Raw genomic sequence first — 20,391 nt, 5'->3', positions numbered from 1 at the left:
GCTCAGCCTGTGTTTCCCAGCAGAATTAGGGCTATTTTTAGTGGTCTGTGGAATAATACAAAAAAAAAGGGGAGAAGAAAGCAAAAGAGGATTTCTAAATTTATACAGACAATTGATCTGTATCGTCGTCATTTTGGAGCAGATAAGAAAAATACATTTGCATGGTAATTTCCAATTAAAATTAATTAAAATGTCTCTGTTTAAAGGCTAACAGTTGGGACATTTGTTCCAGGAATAGAAATGCAATGTTAGCAATTTCTCCTGGAAGAAGATCCACTGTCACCTCATGGGATTTGATAAAAAATTCCTTGCTTGGAAAATGCAGGCTCCTTGCTGCACCTCCATCAGGCTGACACAATCCCTGTGGATGGGAAATGCTGTTGGTGACCAGGACTGGTCCCAGCTGGGCTGGGAGGGGTGGAGGTGCTGCTTTTCCAGCTCTGCTCCGTGTCTGCCCTCCCTTACAGGGAATTCTGTGTTCCTCTAAACACAGCAGCAGCAAATCTGTCCCTCTGAGGCCACTCTGAGTCCTGGCATGGATGACAAAGAGCAATGTTTAAATTTGCCTCATGCTCACAACTGCGGTGCTGAAATATTATTATTAAATATTCCAATAATAGGATTGATTTTTTTTTTCAAACCCTACTGGAAGAGCTGGAGAGGGACTTGGTACAAGGGTGTGCAGTGATAGAACAAAGGGAAATGGCTTTAAACTGATGGGGCAGGGATAAATTGGGGAGGAATTTTTCCCTCTGAGGGTGGAGAGGCCCTGGCACATCTGTGGCTGCCCCATCCCACTCCAGAGCCCGCTGGGAGCATCCAGGGGTTGGGAGAGAGCTGCTGCTCCTGCAGTATTTCCCTATTTCTCTTTAAAATGTGGGAATTTTCCTGTCAGGATTGAAACAGTAACAGTGGGAAAGGAGCAAAACGGTCCTGGAATAAAATTGCCATCAGCAGCAGCTGTATGGGCCAATTAAACTGTAACATTTCACAGGTGTTAGGAAATGCAGATCAAACCCTCAGACAAATTAGCCTCCTCCTGAATTCCTGGGACTTTCATCCCAAAGAACGTTTTTAAGCCTAGAAATTGGAAGAAGGATACAAAAGCCTCGAAATGCCAACAGATGGAGCATCTGATGTGCCGTGACACTGGGAACGCTCTCCAAGCCACAAACCCGGGGTCTGGTTTTGTCCTTTATTTCCTCCTCCGTCCCTGCCACCTGCACAGCTAAGTCAGATGTTAAATCACCCAGGAACAGCAGGGGAAATTAGGATTTTCTGCGTGGAAATGATCTTGGATTCGGGATGGAGATGTCTCAACTGCTCTGATGTTGCTCCTGTAAAGAGGAGACAGCAGGAGTCGCTTCATACCCTGTGTACATTTGTGGAGATGGGCAGGGTGTCATTGCAGCAGGAGCCTTGTGATTTTTCCAGGTACAAATCCTGATTTTCCCGAGTACAAATCCTGATTTCTCGGTGGTTGGAGTTCACACTGGGGCTGTGAGAGGCCAGAGCTGCAGGGCTGAGGGGAGTGGTGGCTGCAGCTGATGTCCCTCAGCCCCAGAAAAACACCCCCACCCCACTGGGAGGTTTTATCCCCCTGGCATTTCACCTCTCCAGGCCCAGCCCAAGGCAAAGAAATGGGAATAAATAAAAAGTGAGTGAAGAGAAGGGGGAAAAGATGTCTCCAAGTTCTATCAGCTGCTGCTTTAGAGACCACGGGGCAGTTCTTGGCTTGATTGAAACACACCCAGCAAATATTTAGCGCAGATTTTGGAAAAATTCAGGCAAGATTGCAAAGATTTGGCAGGTCCCCGTTGGGAAAACAGGATTTTGAGCCTTTGGAGGGCGCAGTGTTAACTGCAGAGGGCTAATGAGCGATGTGTGTTCTTGTTTTATGGTTTGTAAGTGCTGGGATATCACCACAGAATCACAGATTTCCTGTTTCATGTGTCAGGCAGGACATGAATATGGGGAGAGTATCCCTGTTTTAATAAATACATTTAATTTTGACAACCAAGGCTGTGCAGCAGCTACTTTGTTGAACATTTATTTGCAATCAATGCCTTGGAAGAAAGATGACATAACCTGCTGTGGCATCAGAACAGGGAACAGGTCAGCAAGCAGAGGCACACTTGGTGTGAGCCTCACACTGAGCATTTCCAGCTTCATCACTGGAAAATTCAAGGAAAAAACAGGATTTTCTTTCATCCAGTGTGAAAAGCAAGAGCAGTCAGCAAGCACAGGCCAACACCAGCAGCTCTGATGTGCCCCAGTGTTGCTGCTGGCTCATTTCTGTATTTTTGGGATTCTTCAGGGCTGGCCCAGCTCCTCTCCTCCCTTGGCCACCATCCAGGAGGTGCTGCACTGTTGAGAGTTGGACTGCAATCATTAATTAGCTGATAATCACTGTTGGTGGGATGATGTGTGCCGGGTTTAGGACACTGCAGTGGCTGGAAGTGGAGCCATTTGTCAGGGGCATAATGGCCTTTTTATGTGCACAAATTCTTAAACACAATTTCATAAAGAGGCTGCCACGCTCTGTGATTTACTGGGGCAGTAAAAAAATACAGAAATTACCCGAGGAGTAGACGATCTCTGTGCATTGAAATCCTGGAAGTTAATAGAAATATCTCTGTTAACTCCAGGGATTTTAAAACTTTTCCCTAATGGCTGTTTGTTCTGCATTTCATTCCTGGAAGATGCTGACCCTCCCTGATTATGGCTACCCTCATTTCACAGGTTACCTGCAAAAATCCTGCATATTCAAAAGCAAAAATTAGCAGAGCCATGAAGAGATTTTAATCTTTGGCAGATGGTGTGGAGAGTTGGTTCAGCTTCTCCTCTGGCAGTAAATGGGAAAAGAGCCCACACTCCATGGCTGTTAGGAACAGGCCATGTTTAAAATGAATGGATTAATTGGGCAAGTAATGATCTATAGAACAGCTCTGTGCTAGCACAGGAACACTTGTGAATTTACTGCTGAAATCCAACCAAGCCTTAGCATCTCCTTTCTGTTCCCAGGGGTGATGGGAGAGTACGAGCCCAAAATAGAAGTGCAGTTCCCAGAAACTGTTCCATCTGCGAAAGGAACCACGGTGAAACTGGAGTGCTTTGCCTTGGGCAAGTAAGTTTGGATCCATTATTATTCCTGCAGCTTCTCACGTTCGTGGTGCTGGCTTTGAGGAGTTTGCTGCAGTTCCTGATGATCCACCTCCCTCAGCAGGAGTTACTTGGGGCCAGTTTTGTAGTAGCCACAGGGCTTGGGACTCCTGTTTCTGGAGTAAACACGGGCAACACTTCCAAAATGTTGGCACTGGTAGGAAAATCATCACAAAATGGATGGTTTGGGTTGGAAGGGACCTTCAGTCCCACCCAGTGCCACCTCTGCCCTGGCAGGGACACCTCCCACTGTCCCAGGCTGCTCCCAGCCCTGTCCAGCCTGGCCTTGGAGACTTTTAGAGCTTCACTGGGCAACCCCTGCTAGGGTCTCCTTGCCCTAAAATGGATTTTACAGCAGAACCCCAAATCCAGCTGGGTCAAACCAGCATTTTAATAATAAAATGTCTCCTGCTTATACCCCGTGATAAACACATTTATATTTATATCACATGTAACCCATTTATAACAAAACCCCTCTCGATCCTGTGCCAGCTCTGCCCACACCCACAGCTTCCTCTGCTTTATTTCCTTCCTTTGCTGTGTTTTCCCTGCCCAGCCCAGTGCCCACCATCAGCTGGAGGAGGGCGGATGGGAAGCAGATCCCCAGGAAGGCGCGGAGGCACCGCTCCAGCGGGCTCCTGGAGATCCCCAACTTCCAGCAGGAGGACGCCGGGCCCTACGAGTGCGTGGCTGAAAACGTGAGGGGCAGGAACGTGGCACGAGGACAGCTGACATTTTATGGTAAGCAGGCTGCCTGCTTGCAGGGCTTTACTGCAGCCGCTGCAATCTGCAGTAAATATTTTGTGAGGATATAATTTTGCGGGGATATTTTTCTGGAATTACTTTCTTTTCGAACGGCGCACCTCGGGAAGGGTGTAATTGGAAATAAAACCTGGCTGGATGGTGCATATTAATGGAGAGTCAGAGCAGCTGGAACAAAAACACATCCCCAGAAGGGCATTGGCATGGAAACGTGCTGGAAATGCTTGGACAGGGCTCTTTGGCCTGCTCGTGGCTGGGAGGGAAAGGCAGGAAATGTGGGGGAACATCCTCGTGTTACCTTGGGAGGAGCTGGAACAGAGACTGGACAGAGCCAGAGAATAAAGCAGGGATTTATTGAAAGGCCTTTAGGACACACCTTGGGCAGGACAAGAGCCTGGCCAGGGCTGCACCCAAGGGGGACCCAAAATGGTCCCAAAATGCACAAACGCTCACCAGGTCTCACACTTTGATGAGTTTTGGTCCATTTGCACTTTGGGGTTGAATTGTCCCATTCCAGCTCCAGGCTGGGAGGTCCCATCCTTCTTGTTCCTCCCTGCAGCCACCCCTGTTTGTGCTTTGGGGCTGAAAGTTGTCCTTGGTGTGCAGCAGGAGAAGGATTTGTTTTGTGTCCCTGCTGTGTGCAGAGCTGAGTGAGCCTGAGTGTGAGCTCAGAGCTGCACCCTGGGCAGCACAGAGACTGAAAGTGTGAAAGAGAAAACTCAAGGCATCCTTAGAGCTGGGGAGTTATGATGTATGGGTTGCCCCAGCTTTTGTGGATAACTGTTAATTGCTGATAACCAATTAAGAGCTGCTTTCAAGAGGATCAGTGGTTGAACAAACAGGGAGAGTTGGGTTTAACACTGTCAGGGCAGAGCCCTCTCCCCTCAAAGGCTTTCTGCACCTGCTCTTCCCCCACTGAGATCAGAGTCCTTGTGCCAGGCACTGTAAAATGCCAAATTTCAGCCTCCTAGGCCTGCTCTGTTAAACAGAAGGGGCATTAATCCCTCTGATCCTGGTGCTCATCCCCAGATTTCTGCTGGGAACAGCCCCACAAAGCAAACTAAAAGTGTGGCTTTACCTGTGTGAGGTGAATGGGAGTTTCAGGGAGGGGATTTAGGGGCACAAGGGGCTGGGTTTGGTACCAAGTTTCTGGCTGAGATCTTTTGGGCAGGAGAAGCTGCAGGTTCCACACTCCCCACAGGTGTGCAGAGACCTCATGGCATCAAAAAAAAAAATCCTGGTTTTGTTGCTTCCCTGCTCCCATCCCATGTTGTTCTTTACAGAAAATATGGACAAAAATTCAGAGTTTTCTCCCCCAAATGCTCCTGTCAGCAGGGAAGATTGGGTTGAACTCCAGAGATGAGGAGAATGATTTTTGATTTATAATAATTTGGCACAGAAAAAGAGCTTGGGAACCAACCCTTCTAGTAAATCTGAATTGATTTGGTGGGTGACGTAACTTTTTTTAAAAAGTAGGGATGTCTTCAAATTGGAAATATTTCTGAAAGACATTTAATTTAGAAATCAGAATTTTGGGGGCTTCCATTTCAAATGAACATTTCTGATTTTAAAACACAGGGAAATATAAAATGAGAAAACATTAAAAAGGAGTGAAAGAGCAAGAACAAAGTGAAATCTTTCATGTTAAGGAAAGAATACGGGGTTCATTTGAACGGGTTTTAATTTTTCTAATTAGATGATTTAAAGATTCCTTTTTCTGTGCTGTTTCTCCTGATTTCTCCCATGTGGGGAGTAAATTAAAAGCCTCATCAGTTGTACAGCTTTGCTCTACCCACGGCCAAAGCTGCCTTCCTTGGAAAGCAGTAAATGGAGCCTTTGGAATGCTCCCACCATAGCAGATATTGAGGTATAATCTCATTACTGTAATGAATTTACTGCTCTGGATCCCACACAAAAGCTGCTTCTCACCCCATCGTGGCATTTCAGCAGGGAAGCTCGAGGGGTTTGGGAGCAGGAGCGTCCTGCTCCCAGTCTGTCACACTGGGAATCCTTCCCAGCTCCTCCCTGGGGGTGGAGGGATTCCCAATGGAGAGCTGGGAGCTGGACGCCTCCCCTGTTCCAGGTTTTGAAGATAATTCACTAAAATATCCTCCTTGTTGTCTCGAGGATGGTGGTTTTCCAGGGAACTGGTTGGTTTTTAAGGATAATTTGTGTTTTGTAGCCAGTACTGAAAATAGATCTCTTTAAAAAAAGAAACCAACTTGCATTCTGTACTCTGGGCTCTGGAGTTTTGTGTGGCAGCAAAATTTTTTTAGGGGAAGGTAACTTACTGTCAACTTTTATACAAATATTTGGGTAGAAGAACATAATTGTCCTTAATATTTTTTTTTAAAGCTTAAACGTGTTATTTCATTATTGCAATGCAACTGTAATGGTGGCAAAGCTTTCAAGTTGCTTTTGGAAGGTCAGGGCTGATGCCTGGAGAGAGAAATGCTCTGGAGGTGCTGAGAGGTGCAGGTTTGAATGGATTTGAGGAAGAAATTTTTTATCATGAGGGAGGGTGGGCAGCCCTGGCACAGGGTGCCCAGAGCAGCTGTGGCTGCCCCTGGATCCCTGGCAGTGCCCAAGGCCAGGCTGGACACTGGGGCTGGAGCAGCCTGGGACAGTGGGAGGTGTCCCTGCCATGGCAGGGGTGGCACTGGGGGGGCTCTGAGGTCCCTGCACCCAGAGCAGGGGGGTTCAGAGGTGCTGCCCACAGCTCTGCAGGTCACAGCCAGGCTCTAGCAGCACCACTCCCTCAAACCCAGTCACCAACCTCTGTGCGTGGCACAAAATAAGGAAAGAGAAGAAAAAGAAATCCAAATTTGCCTGCCCACTGTGGATAACCCAGTGCTGTCAGCTTCTCTCCGTGCTGCTGGAAGTTGTCAGGGAAGGTTGACTTGTGCTGTGTTTCTCTCTTGTACCAGTGTTTATTTTCTCCTCTGTTAGCACATCAGTGGCTCTGAAGCTGTTTGACATCCTTGTTGCAGCAGAAGAGGTTAATTAAACGTGCAGGAGCCATTCCTGCTGCATTTCCAGTGCTCTGAGCCCTGCTCCAGCCTGTTCCACTGCTCTCCACAAACATTTGTCCCAGGGCTGAGTCCCCCTTGATGGATCGACCTTCCCATGGAAACGTGCTCCTGTTAATGCAATTACAGCCACGTAGTTGTGTTTCCTGGGCTGGTGGAACTCAGAGTGACACATTTCCTTGCTGGGTCTCTTGCTCTCCCTGCCTCAGGTTAATCCTGGCAGAGGCACCTGGGGGATTCTTGGGGCTGTCCCCTGCAGGGCCAGCAGCTGCACTTGCTCCTTGTGGGTTTCTCCCAAATGAGAATATCCCCATATCCTGAATTATGAAATTAAACTGCACAGCCTCTTCCTTTCCATCCTTTAGCAGCTCTGACTGCTGGTGCTGCCCTCCTGAGCTGGCAGCTTGTTCCCTGTGCCCTGAATGTGGCTGAGGCAGGTGAGGTCCCCAGTGGGACACAGGGTTCTCCTCCCCCAGTTTGTCCCAGTTTCTCCCAGTCTCTCCCAGCAGCAAGGGCCCTCCACACCCTCAGCTGTGTATTTTGGGATGTGCTCCCATTGACCTGATTGTATTTTTAATCTGGCTGCTCATAAATTTTACATTTGCTAACCCTCCACAGGGCTAAGATTTATATCCTGAGCAAACAGCAGTGCCAACAATTATTTTCTTCCTGGCAGAAGTACAGTAAACAGATTACCTTAACCAGCTAATTTAAAAAGAAATTGCCTTTTTGTTCATAAAACCAGCATCAAGGAGATGCTTATTCATTATTGATGTTTAATTCATGGTAAGTTTAGATGCTGTTTCAGCCCAATCTTCTTTTATTGATATTTGTGACCCCAGGGCTGCTCATCCCTGGTTTTGAACTCCTTGGGCTGACTCTGGTGAGTCAATGCAACGTCTTGAGATCCCCCTTCCCAACAAAATATTTAGCCTGAATAACAGGAAATATGAGAAAGAGCTGCTGGTTGAGGTGACCCAAGTACAAATGAGCTCAGTGGGGCTGGCAGTGACAGCACTGGGGAGGGCTGAGGAGCCCCACCACCACTGAGAGCGTTTGTTTGCTGGGATTTTGACACCAAACACGGGATTTGTCCCTGCCTTTCAGTCAGATCCACGCTGGGGGATAGCCCAGCTCCAAAGCAGCTCCGTTTGAGGCAGCACGGATGCAGGGGCTGACTCAGCATCGCCTGTGCTGCTCCAGCATCTCCCATCCTCTCCTGCTCCTGCCAGCCAAGAGAGGAGGAAAAATTGCAGCTCCGATGTTTTCCAAAAGCGTCAGCACAGCAGCGTCTGCGTTAGCAGACAGACAGACTTCTGTCGCTAATTACAGCTCTTTGCAGCCTTTTCTGAGGTGTTCAGCAGCACCCATTCAATTGGCTGGGCCCTTCTCAGATTAAATCCTCCTCAAATCCAAGTTCCACCAGGAATTTGTGAGGCTCCTTAATTTTGCAGTGAGAAGAGTCCCCCTTTTGTCACTAGGGCTGTGTTTTATTTGGGCAAAAGCCACTTTTTGCCACTCAGTGCTTATATCTCCTGGGTTAACTCCTTCAGACTTTCCTCTGTTTCTTTCCCTCTGGTGTTTAATATTTTAGTGCCAGGCAGAGCTCCCAGGCTGGGTTAGTAGGGCCAGGCTTGTAGAGTTTCCAAAGACTCAGCTCAACTGAGATTTTTTAGGTACAACATTCCAGCAGACTGGTTTGGTGCAGGATTTGCCCACCTTTAAGTTGTACAGATTTTAAACAGTCCTTAATTGGCAGCAGAGGTCAGGAGGAAGGGAAAGAAGACAGAGGAAAAGTGGAAACTGGAGGCCTGGTGAAGCCGTGTCCCCATTTTGGGGCAAGATGAGGTGACAAGCACAAGCCTCACACACTGCCTGCCCTCTTTATTTCCAGTTACTCATCTATTCCTCCCATCTGGATGGGTTGTGGATGTTTTTTTCACTTCTTACACTTGGCTTTAGGCTGCTCTGATCCCGGGCTCAGTCTCAATCTCCTTAGAATGGAGATGGTAATGGACAAGTCATTGAGCCTTTCATCTGCCATTAATGATGAATTACACAGCCTGCACCAGGTCATCAGCTGCTAGAAATTGGCTTAGGAACACTGAAATCAATACCCAGCAGCCGAGAATTGGATTCTGGATATGTATTAGCACCTCATTTGCTTGAGTCTTTTTGGTTGTTTTGAACTCAGAGTCCTGCAGGTTTATTTCTCATATTTCTCCCTTACTTCTGGGGGTTTGTTACTCATTTCTGAGGTGATGCATCATCATCACCTGCCACATCATTTCATTTTCAAACATCTTTTAGGACATGATTTCCCACTCCTCCTTTTGCCTCTTAATTTATTACAGTGAAGGACAGACTGCCCCTGGACTTTTTTTGTCTTAGAGAAGCAAGAATATATTTGGGCATATTTTCCTATTCACCTGGTTTTAACTGTCCCACTTTGTGCTGGTGAAGACTGAAGGGTGATCAAAGGTAAACAGGGATTTTTTCTCACTATTTCCATCACTTTTCTTCTGTCCCCCTGAGTCCAAACTCCAGACAGCTCTCATCTCCTAGGAGGGGGAGATTTTTCTTTAAAGCAATCCTTATGTAAGAGTCGTGCTTATATCTCTGAGCTTTTTCTTTCACTTTATAGATTTAACATATGAATTTTGCTTGCAACTCGGATGAATTCTTAATCAGCTTCCAGATTTTTCCTCCGGGATGTTTCCAAGGCCAGTACTACCTTAAGTACTCCAAGCAGGGCCAAAATATAACCCGTAAAATAATTTCTCTTTGGTCAGAGCTGCTGAAAGGACTTTTTATCTAGACCAGCCACAAATTAAACCTTGTCATTACCTCTGAGAACATCACTATACCAGCAACTGTTGTAGAGAGGAGCTGGTTTCATGCCCTTATTTGAATTATTTTAATTATCATGCCTGAAATCTCGTGTCGTGGTACCTTGGTCTGATCCCCAGTGGGCGCCTGTCAAACTCCATTAGGTTGTGGCCACTCTCCTTTGGTGGCTCACACACATCTGCAGCGTGAGCCAAGCCCTGACATCCCCCAGGATGGAGCCAAGAGCTCCTCTCTGCTCTGAACTGTTGAGAGGAGAGCTTGACCTAATTAGAAAAGGCTCCCAAAGAGCAGCAGAGAACAAATTCCTGCCAAACAAACGACTCAGAGCTTTTCACTGAGATGATTTTTCGACCTGTGCTGCTCGTTCTAGGAGCTGTCTGCACCAGAAATGGCTTTGGAATGAAAATTTCACCAGTTCCAGTAACTGCAGGGGGTTGGGGTGGTGAGGGGTGGAGGCTGTGGCTCGAGGGTGCTGCACCCAAGGGTGACGTGAATTTGGGGGTGGCAACTTCCAGCACTGCACATTTCAATCTCAGCACTCAGGGCAGGAGTTGGGATGAACAACCCACAACTACCCCAAAAAATTAGAGAGGATTTCCCTTTTTTGGGAAAATTATTATTTCCCTTATTTCTGTATGAAATGAGGATGAATCCTGAATTTTCTGTCCTCCCCTCCACGGGAGTTATCTTTGTTTTTCCATAGCACACACTTATTATAGAGCACAGCTTACCATTCGTGGCTTTTCTTGATTTGCAGATAACTTCCAGTTGTTTTGTCTGGGTTTGTTTTGGTTTTTTCTTTAGTTCTGTTTTCATGTGGGAAATCTGTAAAACAGTGCAGCAAAAATAAAAAAGACAAATGGATGTGTGTGGGTTTTATAGAGCTCCTTTCATGGGCTCATAAAATTCCCTTCAAAACGATGAGTTAGATGCTGTTAGAATAGTAAATATGTAAATTCATGAGTAATTTGCAAATGTCCTTGAGCCACTGAACCCATTGCAATTGCTCGGCTCGATGGAATTGTTCAAGTTCTTACTCCAGATGACAGAACTGACTTTCATCTCCCTGCTTTTAAAGGCTTTCCCTTTCCTGTCTCTTTAGATACAGACAATAAATAAGCTTAAAATCTTACAGGGCAGGAGGGGCAGCCAGAGGAATAAACACCACTCACTCCTCCTTTTAATTCTGCAGTGCCAGGATGCTCAGTTCACCTTTTTTTTTGGCAGTCCCTTGGAGCTGAGGTGCTGTGGAAAACTCTGCACTTCATTCCTGCTTTGTAGGCACGTTCAGGGTGCCAAGGGTGGGGTTAAACACAACCTGACCTCTCTGAATTTCTATTTCCAGCATCCCATCATCACAGACACCCCCCTATTTTGGGTATAATCATACCAATTTGTCATTTTGATGTGATCTTTTAAAATTTGTCCTTTTAAGCCCATCTCTGGCCCCCTGCCCCTACCCAAAGGAGATCTGTGAAGTTGTTGTCTGGCTTTGAGGAATATTTTTTTTTCTTTTATCTGATTATACAAGGAAAAGTATTAATCAGGTTCTTGGAGACCTCTGCTGGTAATACCATCCTGCTAAGTCAGATGCTCTTATGTCAAAATAGGGCAAATGCCCACTAAAAAAACTGGAATTCTGTTGTTTATTGGGACTTTCTGAAAAGTATTCTAGATATAATATATTAATATACCATTAATAATAAGATCTTAAATAGATAGTATTGTATATTGTAGATATATCTGGACTAAAGGTAACTCTTAAGAAAGTCTGAGGTTTTGTGTGGTCTTCAGAATCATGTGGCAATTTTAGTGGATTTTAGTGGAATCTGGCTAAACTTAAACTCTACTAAAAAAAAAAGGCAACAAACTGTGATAAAATTATGTGAAACACAGTTAAAAATACAATCTCACAAGTGGCTGAGAACTAGTGCTAGTTTTCACCAAATTCTACCAAAATGTGTCTCCAGTATCTGCTTGTGGCCTTTCTAGGTTTGTTCAGTGCCATTAATGCAATTATTGGGTCCAAAGATTTTTTGTTCCTGTGGCAAGACATGGAGCTCTGGCCATAATCAAGACAAGACTGAGAGCCTGAAGTTGTGCCTATAACCATGCAGGGTTACTGGAATAACCTCAATTTCAGTGCAGAACTAGTTCTAAATTACAAGTTTTGAAGTCAGAAGGTAAATTTTAGAGCTTTGAAGCCCAAGTTACAGAGACCCTGACGAGGAAAATGTCTCCATTTGCAGGGCCAGGTGTGTAACTCCTGCTTGGTTTTTGTAGGATGGGCAGGATTTCTGAAGCTACTCTTTTTCATTAAGGATTTTTTACTAAAAAAAAAATAAAAACATCTTCTGCTCTTGCCAGTGCCACCTTCAGAAAGCAGCACTAGACTAAAGGAAGAATAGTAATCTTTAGCAGTTCTTATGATGCTTTTTCAGGACTACCTAAAAACAGAGGGCAGACAGAATTGAGGGAATAAAAAGCTGTTCTAGTTATTGAAGGGACTTCAGGTGCATTTGGGGCAGACAAAGCCCCCCAGGGGCTGCACCCAAAAATGGACCCCAGGTCCCAGGTTTGCACACTTTGATCAGTTTGGTCCATTTGCATTTTGGGGCTTCATCTCCCAATTCCAGCTTCAGGGAATGAAGTCATTCACCCCAAGTTTGCTGCCCCAGCTCCCTTTTGTTCCCATCTCTCAGGCCTGAGGCAGTGAGGTGTCCTTGACTGCCAGGCCTGGAGAGGAATTGCTGTGTGTGCCCAAAATGGGGAAGCAGCAGCTCACCCTGTGTGTGGAGTTTGGAGTTCTGCACTAAAGAACTGCAGGGTTAGGAATACATGGGAAATATAAGATGTTATCCAACTTCTAAACATTCTGCCAAGGGAAGAGGCGTCTGTTTGGCAGCACAGAGCTGTTGCTCCCAGGCTCGAGCCTTCCCTCCCTTGCCTTGCAGCCCAGCCCAGCTGGACGCAGCGGATCGGTGACGTGCGCGCGGCCATCGAGGAGCGCGTGGCCTGGGAGTGCCGCGCCAGCGGCCGCCCCAAGCCCTCCTACCGCTGGCTCAAGGATGGGGAGCCCCTGCTGCCACAGGTAGGCACTGCTGGGAGCCCTGGGGAGCTGTGGGTGCTGCGATCACAGAATCACAGGGTGGAAGAGACCTACAAGATCATCGAGTTCAACCCAGCCCTGACACCTCAACTAAACCACGGCACCAGTGCCACATCCAGGCTTTGTTAAACACATCCAGGGATGGTGACTACACCACCTCTCTGGGCAGACATTCCAGTACTTTATCACCCTTTCTATAAAAATCTTTTCCTAATATCCAACTTATGTTTCCCTTGGCACAGCTTGAGGCTGTGTCCTCTCGTTCTGTCAGTGCTGCCTGCAGAAAGAGCCCAACCCCACCTGAGCACAGGCACCTTTCAGGGAGTTGTAGAGATTGATAAGGGCACCCCTGAGTCTCCTTTTCTCCAGGATAAACACCCCCAGCTCCCTCAGCCCTTCCTCACAGGGTTTGTGCTCCAAGCCCCTCTCCAGCCTCGTTCCCTCCTCTGGACACAGCACTCGATGTCCTTCCTGAACTGAGGGGACACAGCTGGACACAGCACTCAGTGTCCTTCCTGAACTGAGGGGACACAGCTGGACACAGCACTCAATGTCCTTCCTGAACTGAGGGGCTCTGGCAGCTCTCTGATCCCTGGGTGTTTTGTTCATTTTGGGATGGGGAGGATGGAGGTGCTCTGGAACAGTGGAATCACAGAATGGTTTGGGTTGGAAGAGAGAGGCCTCTGCCTGGTGTCGTCTCCCTGTAGCTCCAGGAGCTGCTGCCAGGGACAAGCAGGACCCACAACAGCTCTACATTCAGAGCTCCTCCCCAAAATGAAGGATCCATGATGCAACCTAAGGCTGGAAAGAAGAAATGACTGAATGGGGTTTTGAAATCTGTCACCAGGGAATGATCACCCCAAAATAATTATTATTAGTAGTAGCCAGCACTTTTTCCCCTTCACTTACTGTGAAAGAACATGGCAGCCCCAATTTGATCAAACCCTGATAAAAATTGCACAAACATTAAATTTCTGCCCTAAGGCCAGGTAGAAAACCAATAGCTCCTTATTTTAGAATTATTTTTTTTTAAATGTCAAACTCCTGGGGAGGGAGGGAACACTTTGCTGTACTTATTAGAATTGATAACTTGAGCTCCATATCCTCAGGCTGACAAATGATAGCCTGGTCTTTCACTCCACACACTAATTCTGGTTGCTTCACGCTGGTCACTGGCAGATGGTGTTGTTCTTAAATCACGTTAGTGGCTGATATGAAGTAGAGGATCATTAAATTATTAGCATTTACATTGTTGTCAGTAAACTGCAGAAGATTTTAAGTGTTTCTGCCTGTGCTGGCTGAGATGGCAACCAGTCTTACCAGCCTGCATTGCCATTTACACTCAAAATGGCCTCGAGCTGTGCCAGGGGAGGGCCAGGTTGGACATCAGGAGGAATTTCTCCACGGAAGGGGTGAATTTCTCCATTGGAACTGCCCAGGGAGGTTTGGGGTCCCCATCCCTGGAGGTGTCCAGGAAACACCTGTATGTGTTCTAGTTCAGTGTCTGTGGTGGTGTCTGGTCAAAGGTTGGACACAGTAATCCTGGAGGTCTTTTCCAACCTTAATGACTCTGTGATTCCATGGAAATCCCTTTGTTTGAGCTGTTTCTGAGGATGGGATTGGCTGTGATGCGCCACTGTGGAACAGAAGCGCATTTCTTGCTCCAAGCTTATCTCCTTGAAAGGGATATTAATCTAAATGCTTTGGGTATTAAATCAATGAGGGGTCAAGGGAAAGTCTTCCAATTTAAATTGCATTTACCAACTCCTGTATTGGTTTTACCATTTAGTCTCTAGCCTGACATAAATTTGGCTGGCAGACAGATAAATTGGAGCATGCAAATTCCTCCCGTCACCGCCACTTCGTGTCGTCCACCTCGCTGTAAAATCCAGCGCCACAGCCTCGGGGTGTGTGCCCTGAGGAGTCTCCCTGCTCATCTTGGAGTTTGTTTTGCTGCTCCCCAGGGCAGAGTGCAGCTGGAGCAGGGCTCCCTCACCATCCCCAACGTGAGCCTGGCGGACGCGGGCATGTACCAGTGCGTGGCGGAGAACCGGCACGGCGTCATCCTCGCCAGCGCCGAGCTCAGCGTCGTCGGTGAGTGCAGCTCCCCCAGAACTGCAAACCAGCCTCCCAAAAACACTGCCAGCCGCCCAAAAACACTGCAAACCTCCCCAAAAACACTGCCAGCCTACCAAAAACACTGCCAGCCTCCCAAAAACACTGCAAACCTCCCCCAGAACTGCAAACCAGCCTCCCAAAAACACTGCCAACCTCCCAAAAACACTGCCAGCCTCCCAAAAACCTACCCCAGCCTCCCAAAAACCTACCCCAGCCTCCCAAAAACACTGCCAACCTCCCAAAAACACTGCAAACCTCCCAAAAACCTACCCCAGCCTCCCAAAAACACTGCCAACCTCCCAAAAACACTGCAAACCTCCCCAAAAACACTGCAAACCTCCCAGAAACACTGCCAGCCTCCCAAAAACACTGCCAGCCTTCCAAAAACACTGCAAACCTCCCAAAAACACTGCAAACCTCCCAGAAACGTACCCCAGCCTCCCAAAAACACTGCCAACCTCCCCAAAAGCACTGCCAGCCTCCCAAAAACACTGCCAACCTCCCAAAAACACTGCCAGCCTCACCAAAAACACTGCAAACCTCCCAGAAACCTACCCCAGCCTCCCAAAAACTACCACTCTCCCAAAAACACTGCCAGCCTCCCAAAAACACTGCCAGCCTCCCAAAAACACTGCAAACCTCCCCCAGCACTGCAAACCAGCCTCCCCCAGCACTGCCAGCCTCCCAAAAACACTGCAAACCTCCCAGAAACACTGCCAACCTCCCAAAAACACTGCCAGCCTCCCAAAAACACTGCAAACCTCCCAGAAACACTGCCAACCTCCCAAAAACACTGCCAGCCTCCCAAAAACACTGCCAGCCTCCCAAAAACACTGCCAGCCTCCCAAAAACACTGCCAACCTCCCAAAAACACTGCCAGCCTCCCAAAAACACTGCCAGCCTCCCAAAAACACTGCAAACCTCCCAGAAACACTGCAAACCTCCCAAAAACACTGCCAGCCTCCCAAAAACACTGCCAACCTCCCCAAAAACACTGCAAACCTCCCAGAAACCTACCCCAGCCTCCCCAAAAACACTGCCAGCCTCCCAAAAACACTGCCAACCTCCCAAAAACACTGCCAGCCTCCCCAAAAACACTGCAAACCTCCCAAAAACACTGCAAACCTCCCCAAAAACACTGCAAACCTCCCCAAAAACACTGCCAGCCTCCTAAAAACACTGCCAACCTCCCAAAAACACTGCCAGCCTCCCAAAAACACTGCCAGCCTCCCAAAAACACTGCCAACCTCCCAGAAACACTGCAAACCTCCCAGAAACCTACCCCAGCCTCCCAAAAACACTGCAAACCTCCCAGAAACCTACCCCAGCCTCCCAAAAACACTGCAAACCTCCCAGAAACCTACCCCAGCCTCCCAAAAACTACCACTCTCCCAAAAACACTGCAAACCTCCCCAAAAACACTGCCAGCCTACCAAAAACACTGCCAGCCTCCCAAAAACACTGCAAACCTCCCCCAGAACTGCAAACCAGCCTCCCAAAAACACTGCCAACCTCCCAAAAACACTGCCAGCCTCCCAAAAACCTACCCCAGCCTCCCAAAAACCTACCCCAGCCTCCCAAAAACACTGCCAACCTCCCAAAAACACTGCAAACCTCCCAAAAACCTACCCCAGCCTCCCAAAAACACTGCCAACCTCCCAAAAACACTGCAAACCTCCCCAAAAACACTGCAAACCTCCCAGAAACACTGCCAGCCTCCCAAAAACACTGCCAGCCTTCCAAAAACACTGCAAACCTCCCAAAAACACTGCAAACCTCCCAGAAACGTACCCCAGCCTCCCAAAAACACTGCCAACCTCCCCAAAAGCACTGCCAGCCTCCCAAAAACACTGCCAACCTCCCAAAAACACTGCCAGCCTCACCAAAAACACTGCAAACCTCCCAGAAACCTACCCCAGCCTCCCAAAAACTACCACTCTCCCAAAAACACTGCCAGCCTCCCAAAAACACTGCCAGCCTCCCAAAAACACTGCAAACCTCCCCCAGCACTGCAAACCAGCCTCCCCCAGCACTGCCAGCCTCCCAAAAACACTGCAAACCTCCCAGAAACACTGCCAACCTCCCAAAAACACTGCCAGCCTCCCAAAAACACTGCAAACCTCCCAGAAACACTGCCAACCTCCCAAAAACACTGCCAGCCTCCCAAAAACACTGCCAGCCTCCCAAAAACACTGCCAGCCTCCCAAAAACACTGCCAACCTCCCAAAAACACTGCCAGCCTCCCAAAAACACTGCCAGCCTCCCAAAAACACTGCAAACCTCCCAGAAACACTGCAAACCTCCCAAAAACACTGCCAGCCTCCCAAAAACACTGCCAACCTCCCCAAAAACACTGCAAACCTCCCAGAAACCTACCCCAGCCTCCCCAAAAACACTGCCAGCCTCCCAAAAACACTGCCAACCTCCCAAAAACACTGCCAGCCTCCCCAAAAACACTGCAAACCTCCCAAAAACACTGCAAACCTCCCCAAAAACACTGCAAACCTCCCCAAAAACACTGCCAGCCTCCTAAAAACACTGCCAACCTCCCAAAAACACTGCCAGCCTCCCAAAAACACTGCCAGCCTCCCAAAAACACTGCCAACCTCCCAGAAACACTGCAAACCTCCCAGAAACCTACCCCAGCCTCCCAAAAACACTGCAAACCTCCCAGAAACCTACCCCAGCCTCCCAAAAACTACCACTCTCCCAAAAACACTGCAAACCTCCCCAAAAACACTGCCAGCCTACCAAAAACACTGCCAGCCTCCCAAAAACACTGCAAACCTCCCCCAGAACTGCAAACCAGCCTCCCAAAAACACTGCCAACCTCCCAAAAACACTGCCAACCTCCCCAAAAACACTGCAAACCTCCCAAAAACACTGCCAGCCTCCCAAAAACACTGCCAGCCTCCCAAAAACACTGCCAGCCTCCCAAAAACACTGCCAGCCTCCCAAAAACACTGCAAACCTCCCAAAAACACTGCCAGCCTCCCCAAAAACACTGCCAGCCTCCCAAAAACACTGCCAACCTCCCAAAAACACTGCAAACCTCCCAGAAACCTACCCCAGCCTCCCAAAAACACTGCAAACCTCCCAGAAACACTGCAAACCTCCCAGAAACCTACCCCAGCCTCCCAAAAACACTGCAAACCTCCCAGAAACCTACCCCAGCCTCCCAAAAACTACCACTCTCCCAAAAACACTGCCAGCCTCCCAAAAACACTGCCAGCCTCCCAAAAACACTGCCAGCCTCCCAAAAACACTGCCAGCCTCCCAAAACCACTGCCAGCCTCCCCCAGCACTGCAAACCAACCTCCCCCAGCACTGCCAGCCTCCCCCAGCATTGCCAACCAACCTCCAAAAACACTACAAACCAACCTCCCAAAAACACTGCAAACCAACCTCCCAAAAACACTGCAAACCAACCTCCCAAAAACACTGCAAACCTCCCAAAAACACTGCAAACCAGCCTCCCCCAGCACTGCAAACCAACCTCTCAAAAACAAACACTGCAGCCCCTGCCCAGGCTGCTCCTGCCAGGCTGCAGCACCTGGAGCAGCAGGGGATTGTCACAATGAAAGCAGACAGGACTCTTGTTTTGTCATGCAGAAAAGCCAAATCTTTATTGCACAGCTCATATTTTATAGGATTATCAGAAGGCACGGTGTTAGATCTGACTGGTTAACAATACACCAACCTGCATTCAGTTCATTGGTGGATAAATGGCATTTTGCATGTCCATCAAATTTCTCTATTTCTAGATTATTTACAAGTTTCTTCACTGATTCTCATGGGACAGATTTCTTGTTTTTGCAGGTGCCAATGGCTCTGTTACAAGAATAGATTGTTGTACTAACCGATTCTCATTCCTTTGATAATTTCACATGGAAATTTATCAGCTGGCTGCTATCTTAGCCAGAGTAGCAGGGCCTAAACCATGTTTTTACAAGGCCTTTCTTTTGTAAGTATTACCTGTATGCAATGGGGATCTTTGACTGTTTGTTTTTAAGGAAGGCATGAAATTAAAACTTGAGGCAGTGGAGAGCAGAGGACAGATGTTCTTTACTCCATCCCATGTTCCTCCAGGAGCTGGCAGCTGCATTCCCTCTCCTGCTGGTTAAAGTTATTTCTGGAGAAACCTGAGTGTTGCCACTCAGAACATCCAGGACCATAAATGTGCAGTCCTGGAGAGGTGACTCTGCTCAGGACACGGTGACAAACCTGTCTGGAGAGACCTTTCAGCAATCCAACAGCAACCAAAACGCTCCCATCCCAAAGAAAAGCATCCTCTGCCCCACAGTTGTGTGCTCAGCTGCTCTGCTCCTCCCAGCTAAGCCCAGGAGAAGCTCCTGTGAATCCTGAGGGGAGGGAGCAGAGATTCCAGAGCCAGCATCTTCCCAGAGGTGCCACTGCTGGGACAGGAGGCAGAGCCCACAGACTGAAACTCTGGAAGTACTGCTTAAAATAAGAAAAAAATCATGTTGAGGTTGGTTGGACACTAGAACAAATTGTCCAGAGAGGGTGTGGTGTCCCTGTCCTTGGAGATGCTCAATATCCAACTGGCCACGGCCCTGGGCAACCTCCTGGTGGAGCAGGAGTGGGACCATCCCAAGGGCCCTGCCAGGCTCCAGCTCAATCCCAAACCATGTTCTGGTACCAGTGGCAGCAGGGGATGTAGTTTCAAAGGGTTAAACACAATTCCTGATTACAAAATAACAGCTTAGTTGCTCTCAAACCAAATATTCAGTAGAAAATTCCCTGATTTACCCTGAAGAATAAAGCACGAGTTTTTTTCCAGCCATGGGATTTTCAATTATTGGCCATTTTTTATCATCAGTGATAGATGCCTGCATAGAAAAAAAATTCATTTGAAGGATTGTCTGTGTTGCTGTTGGAGAAAGGTACGATAATGCTCAATAAATTAGACTTCACAATGCTAAGATTTATTGGACATGAAAGAAATCGAAATAAACCCACTGATGCTTTTCTTGTCTATTTAAAACATGATAAAAATGGACCTTTGGGAAGAAGGGAGATGTTTTCAGAGGAGGGAGGTTTAGTCCTTGCTGGTGGGGGCTCCCAGGGTGTCCCTGTGCCCAGCAGCTCCTCCTGTCCACACAAAAAACAGATTTTGGAGATTCTGCTCTGAGAAACTTTTCATTTATTTGGCCAGCTTCTCACTCGGGCTTGCAGCTCTGTTTCTGTCTGTCACAGGAAAAGCACCCAAATGGTGTCCTGCAGATAAATTCCTGTGCATCTGTGATTTAACTTGGCACATTTTGAAAGGAAAGCAGCAGGTTTGCCTTTTCACCAGAGTTTCAAAGGAGGGCAACGTTCTGAGCCCTCCCTGGGAAATTT

At 47.7% G+C, this 20,391-nt stretch overlaps 1 protein-coding gene across 2 annotated transcripts in view; it reads left to right on the top strand.

Annotated features, from left to right (window-relative positions):
* LOC134558068 (contactin-4) overlaps positions 1-20,391 on the top strand; it is a 255,592-nt gene that overhangs the window by 189,362 nt on the left and 45,839 nt on the right. For both annotated transcript variants that reach the window (XM_063411534.1, XM_063411533.1), the window contains exons 8-11: positions 3,025-3,127; positions 3,719-3,903; positions 12,758-12,894; positions 14,877-15,006. In XM_063411534.1, coding sequence (XP_063267604.1) covers positions 3,025-3,127; positions 3,719-3,903; positions 12,758-12,894; positions 14,877-15,006 — 555 coding nt within the window. The remainder of the gene's footprint in view (positions 1-3,024; positions 3,128-3,718; positions 3,904-12,757; positions 12,895-14,876; positions 15,007-20,391) is intronic.

Source organism: Prinia subflava, chromosome 14, assembly GCF_021018805.1.
Source record: "Prinia subflava isolate CZ2003 ecotype Zambia chromosome 14, Cam_Psub_1.2, whole genome shotgun sequence".
NCBI lineage: Eukaryota > Metazoa > Chordata > Aves > Passeriformes > Cisticolidae > Prinia > Prinia subflava.
This window is presented reverse-complemented; position numbering and strand designations above follow the sequence as displayed.